This window comes from Vigna angularis, chromosome 1 (assembly GCF_016808095.1).
Source record: "Vigna angularis cultivar LongXiaoDou No.4 chromosome 1, ASM1680809v1, whole genome shotgun sequence".
In the NCBI taxonomy this organism is placed as follows: Eukaryota; Viridiplantae; Streptophyta; class Magnoliopsida; order Fabales; family Fabaceae; genus Vigna; species Vigna angularis.
The window spans coordinates 56,889,138-56,895,688 of record NC_068970.1 but is presented as its reverse complement, the minus strand read 5'-3'; the positions used below and the strand labels follow the sequence as shown (position 1 = coordinate 56,895,688).

The window sequence follows — 6,551 nt, the reverse complement described above, 5'->3', positions numbered from 1 at the left end:
AATATGTCCAATATATGTATTTATCATAATATGTATATATAACACATTAAGCATGTACATATTCCACATATGTATAACACAACATAGAAACACTTTTTTTTGTGACATGACAACATTCATGTGTTGTTGCTATTAATATGTTGTCATCATCAAAAATAACATAACAAGGATTGAGTTCAGCTATCACATTGCTCCCCATATCATCAACAACAACAATATAATATTAATAGCAATTGTGAACTCCATACATATAATAAGTGATCATAATTAACATTGTTCAATATAATGAAACAATTGAAGGAAAAGTCAAAATGATACAATAGAAATCAAATTAAGACTATCAAACATACACATGGACTCAACTACCACTCATCATCATGTTACACAACTTATTCCATTGATGATGTAGGGGTATTCCTATTAACCTTTTCGTACATACTAGGTTTGCACATAAGAAATTATAACACTGCTCCATAACGGTGTTCATCGCAGTCAATATTTTCCATATGTCACCCTTAGTGTATTGGAATTATGGGATGGGACGTATGATCTCTACTTGTTCATTGAGAATTTCATTTTGCTTCTCAATGGCAACCACTTGATGCTCGACCATGGATGATATTTTCTCAAAATGAGCATTACTGGATCCCATGACATCCATGAAGCCATCGAGCCTTATCGTTAACTTATTAAATTAGGAGTCCATTATGTCGACTATAGGTTCCTTCCACTTTGAAACACGTGAAGATGACATGCCTCCGGATGGGACAAAAGGCATAAACTAAGTAACCCCTGGACTATACTCGTTCATAGGTGAAAGGGATGGTGAAGTTGGATCACCCTTGAAACATAGGTTCTTCGGGAATGTATTCCATTTTCTCGCTGAGATCAACCTGTAAATGAGCCTCCTACTAAAGTTTATGTGCTTGACAAGCTTTTTGTACTCCACTCCCATATCTCGATCAGTAGTCCAAAGCTCGACCATTAGATCATAATGTCTAATGGTAGTGATCCTCCATTTAGCTGTAGAAGGCTTTGCTTGAAATGCAATATACACCCAAGCATAAATTAATAAATGCTTAACATTTCAATAACAAATCCAATTTGTAAGACATGTCATTAATACCTTTATTAGGTTGTCTCAAACGTCATCCCCTACTTTAAATCTTCTACATGTTGCATTCCATGCAAATCCACTAAGTGACCTAAACAAGTCATGAACCTCACGTCACTTGTCCTTCAATACTTTTTGTCTAGTTTTGACATTGTTTTTTGTAATAGCAACATACCCAAACGAGTGAATATTTTCAAGATATTATTATAAGCTTGGTTTGTCCAATTGTCATTAATCATGTTCCCAAAAAGAGATTCATCGAGCATGACATTTAGAAGTCGTTCGTCCATGTCCTTAGTCCATTTAATAAACTCTCTGGCTCAATTGGACAACTCGATCGCAACATTCTTTCCCTTTTTCATTTCAAACCTAATTCATAGAGAAAACCTTAACAAATTATGTTCAAATATTCATAGAAACGACTTCTTATCATTACAAATAACATAGTCAAAACAACACAATCAAGTACAAAAGGTGGAAAATTCATAGAAATGACAACTTATAAAAAAAGTGGATAACATTCTCATGGTTTCATAAAATTACATATTTAGTATTAAAACCTTTACCTTAAAGTATAAGTAAAATCGATTGTTGTTCACCACATATGGATGAACCTCCGACCTTGTGGGCTGAACTAAAAATTCAGTCTCCAAAGTTAAAATAACAACTAACATATTGTTAAAGTGTTTGCTAACTGTTGACCCAGATCGATGGAAAAAAAATGTGACACTTCAATTCTTCACGTTATGCCTAATTATATAAAGAAATTAAGCAACTTATTCCTGTACTATTGACCGAATTACTTCCTTAACTAATCCATTTGTTCTTAGCCTTTTGAATATGCTAAATAAATGCTTCTAGATCCATCCGAATAATGTCTTGACACCGGTTTTATGCATAAGATAAGACATTAGTTGTTTTCTACAGTGGTCTTTGTCTGGTACAAATTCCGTAACATCACTTAATGCGTTTGAATACATCTTCAATATATTCAAAGCAAATCCAATAATGTATAATATTGTTAATGTAACTAATGATGTGCACATTTGACTATGTAAGTGTGTTACTGGATTGTCCACACGTACGACATCATCATCTATATCTTCACTTTCTAAATAAAAATATGCTAAAATTTTCGTATTCCATTTCTAAAAGGAAGAAGACAACACGATGATCATTTGGAGGGTTTACTATATGCAGAGGCGAACAGAATCAAAAGGTTAGGGTTTGAAAGACGATCAAAAGCCTAAGATTTGAATTACAAAGGAGATATTTTTTTAATGTTAGTTTTTTTTTTTTGGTAGTGGTGAGAGTGGAAAGAGGCGGTTTAAAACACGAATATAGGGTGAACAAAACTCAACTGTTGGAGGCAACATTCAAATTTCATGTAAGTGTATGCATAATGAAGAGTAGAATTATGGATTTGGCTTATTGGCTTCAGACACTTTCGAGGAGGTCGTAAAGCAACCTAGACCAAGGATTTTTGGCTCATCGTTAGGGGAAGGTTTGTTTCTTCATTCTTTTGTAGAATTTCTCATTTGCTTCAACAATTTCTTTGTCCCTTTTCTGTTTTTCCCATGTTGAGTTTGTGTTTGTGTTGATTTCTTTATCAAGTGTAGTTGAATGTGTTTCTCAAGTGTGGTTTAGGACCAAGCAACGGTCGTATTAGGTTGGATTCAGGTCAACACGACCAATCTAGCATAATCTGAATTTATTATTTAAAATCCATATTTGACCATTTCAAGGGTCTCAAGGGTCTCGATAGTTGATTTCGGATAGTATATGGATAACGGGTTATCTAGGTTTAACTATTACAAAGAAGAAAACGCGTCACCAATTAGAGAAGAATGTGTTACTCGCCGACTTTCCACAAACATAACCACCGTTGAAGTTACAACATAACATTCGAATTCACCGTGACGACGTAGATCGAACCTCCACCCACACATATCTACATCGCACTGCAGCCATCGCAACGGAGCACTACAATCAATGCAGCCACCACGACAAGAATGATGCTTATTTGTGTGTTGGTGAGCTTCGAGAAAGCTTTCTGAAGAATGGGAAGAGCTCCGGTAGAGGATACGTCAGATTTCACCTTGTTCACCAATTCCTACAAATGACCCCAAAATGTTTTAGCAAAAACTGAAGATATAGCTAGAAACATTCAATATTCATGAGGAGGTATATTTATAGACATATAAACAGTTATTATCTATCCTATTATTAGAAATAGTGGGTTTTGTAGAGAAAGATAGAAAAAGATTAGGGTTTTCTTCTTAAAAGGAACCTCGAGAACAATTTTGAAATCCAAATATATAAAATTTCTTCACCTTACATTTTCTTAGACTGACCAATAATATAAAAAAATCGATAAAAAAACTAACCAAATAGAAAAATAGAGTTTTAAACTAATTTATTTTATATAAAAGAAAATGAAGAAAGAAATTTTTAAAAGACTTATCTAAAAAATTTGCTAATATATATATATATATATATATATATATATATATAACAATTTTATAATTATCTTTTGTTGAGAGAATTAGTTTTTATAACAGTCTTACAATTTTTTTAAAGTTACATTTATAACAGTTTTTATAACAGTCTTACATTTATAATTATCTTTATCCAAAACTATTAATAATAATAGATTGAAGAGTTCTACATTGAAATGATTAATTTAATTAGGAAGGAAATTAAAAAAATTGTTTGGGTAAACCTGTGGAAACATAAAATTACTTGTATTGTGAATCTAAGCAATAATAGTAAAGTGTGTCAGAATGTTTAGCATTATTTTCCTAGTGAAGCTGTTTAAGAAAAGTTGAATGAGTCAGAGAAGTTTACATTTTTAAGCACTTTGATAGGCAGAAGAAGATGCAACATTGGTGGATATGGACGTAGTTTTCGAGCTTCAAAGAGGAAGATCATTCTCCATGGAAATAGGTTATTTTGACACAGTTCAAGAAATCAAAGAGAAGATACAAAAGTATCAAAACATTCCCGTGTCCCAGCAAACACTCATCCTCAATGGCCAATTCCTCCAAGATAACGATGATCCATGGAAGGTCGAAATCCTTCACAACACAAGCATTCAGCTTCAACTTTCCTACGACAAGGACGAGAAGAAGGACCCACTTAATTCTCCACTCACCCAAATCCACCTCAACATGAAAACCGGATCCAAAACACACGTCGTTCCTCTCGAAGTGGACGTCAACGACACCGTTTCCAGGCTTAAGGAGAAGATCCGCGAGATTGAAAACGTCTCTGTGCCTGTTAACAGGTTGGTTTTGCATGCAACAACCGGTGCAGAGCTCCATGATCATCAACTGTTGCGAGATTGTGATGTTTCGGATAACAGTGAGATCGAGGTGAGTTATAAGCCGTCGCCCACGGTGTCTCCGGCGTCGAAGAAGTTGAAGGTGATGGTGTTACCTAAAAGTGGTATGAAGAAAGTTGCAGTGGAGGTGAATGCATGTGATAACGTGGGAGAGTTGAGAAAGGAGTTGCAGAAGTTGAATCAGAGGGTTCAGTTTCATTTGCCTCAAGATGGGTATTTTTTCATTTATAAACAGAACGTTATGGATGATGATAGATCGTTCCGCTGGCACCATGTTGTGCATGGTGATACCATTGAAATCTTCAATGGAAGTGTTACGGGAGGATCATGAAATGGAAATACTTTCTCAGTATATTACACAACAAACACATTTGTTTTTCTGATTTTTTTTCAATAGGTTAATCTGTTACTTTTTAGAATAATTTTGTGTTGTCTTGTAATTGATCTAGAATTAAAGAAAATGAAAAATAAAACAGTTTTGTCCAGCCTGTTATGGAGTTTTGAGTGTGTGAGAGTCAGGTGCATTGTCTTAGGAATAATCCACGAGCTGAGTAGAGTGTGAAGGTAGGATATAGTGAGTATTCCAAGGGTTGTTCTACAGCTTTGACTGTCAATTAGCACCAGAAATATTGGATGGCTGTGTTTTTTAGAACTTGCGTTTGGAATTAGTAGTGTAGTGGCTGTTTCTGAACTTGGCCTTGGTGCATTGAAGTTTTAGGGGCTAAAACCAGTGATATTCTTTGAACTTGATGTCTTGAAATATTTTGGTGCAAATTCCATTCTCCATATAGATTGTTTTGATTGGTTAAATCAATGGTGAACTTCTTAAATTAGATGCATGTTTCTGCATTTATTCATGTTAGATTTTTAGTGTGCTGTTGTTGTATTGCTGGAAAAATTGGTTTGATAAGTTGACACAAAAATCTGGTATGGTGCAGGAAATTCCATTACTTAAAAACAGCTTGGCATGTTATGACTAAAATCAGATTTGATGTAGTGATAATATGGACTACATAATTTTAATTCAGAAATATAGTTTTTGGTAGATGATACATGGTGTGGCTTGAGAAATTGTGGAGAAAATCTGGTTGAAGTGTTATTGCCTAATGAATGAATGTTTTCTGGTTTGCTTGAATGGATTCTCACTGTTCTGTACGAATTACAGGTGCTGTTTTGGCGTGAATTTGGCTATCATATATTTTTGGAATAACATATAAGTTTTGACGCTTATTATATTTATTAATCATACCTTTTGTTTCAAGTTAGCAATTTAACTATTGAAGTATTGAAGTTGGAAAAAAGTTAGGTTATAACACCTTGATTTTGTCCATGTAAATAAAAACACTATTATTATTACAACTTAGTCTTTTAAATTAATGTTTTGTTGACATTGTTCAAACTGGTTTAAAACCAGTTGAATTTGATAACTAAGTAAATTTACTACTTGTGTTTTATTCATTCATTCCTTATTTTTGACACTAAGTAGATCTATTATTTAGTGTTGATTTCTTCCAATGAAATTTTTTATAACTAACTAGAAAAGCTACTTAGTGTTGAATTCTTCCGTTCCATCAGTAATGAAGATACCATTTTTTTAGATAATAATGTAAAATGTATACATCAATTAGGATAAGTTACAAAAAAAAATATCAATATTATTTTTTTAATAATTATTTAATATTTTTTTAAATTTTGAGAGTAATTGAACTACTTTATTTAAAAAAATAGAATTCATTGTATTTGATTTTTCTAAGCAAATAAAATTTAAAATCAAATCAATTCAAATTCAATTAATTTGAATATTTTATAAACTGTGAAATTTTGTTTCAAAAACACAATGCTAATGTTCAACAGGTTAAGAATTCCCTTTTCGTTTCAAAGGTAAAATCGTGATTGGACAGGTTAAGAAAAGTTATTATTATTTTTCCTTAGAGCTAGGGATAACGTATGCAATTTTCTTTGTTTTAATAAAATTACTTTTATTACTTTTTATAGGTATTGTTCATTTTATTTTCATATTTTATCTTAGTTGCAAGTAATTGTGTTATTACTTTTATACTCAACATGGAAATTATTGTATTTCCATTATTACCG

At 32.7% G+C, this 6,551-nt stretch overlaps 1 protein-coding gene across 1 annotated transcript; it reads left to right on the top strand.

Annotated features, from left to right (window-relative positions):
* Positions 1-4,008: 4,008 nt before the first annotated feature.
* On the top strand, positions 4,009-4,788 carry LOC108321887 (ubiquitin domain-containing protein 7SL RNA1). The gene has a single exon (XM_017553783.1). The coding sequence runs from the start codon at positions 4,009-4,011 to the stop codon at positions 4,786-4,788; it is 780 nt and encodes a 259-aa protein (XP_017409272.1).
* The last annotated feature ends 1,763 nt before the right edge of the window (positions 4,789-6,551 follow it).

Bases quoted from the DNA above. Each gene is read 5' to 3' on its own strand.
- LOC108321887 (XM_017553783.1), top strand. From the start codon at position 4,009: ATGGACGTAGTTTTCGAGCTTCAAAGAGGAAGATCATTCTCCATGGAA.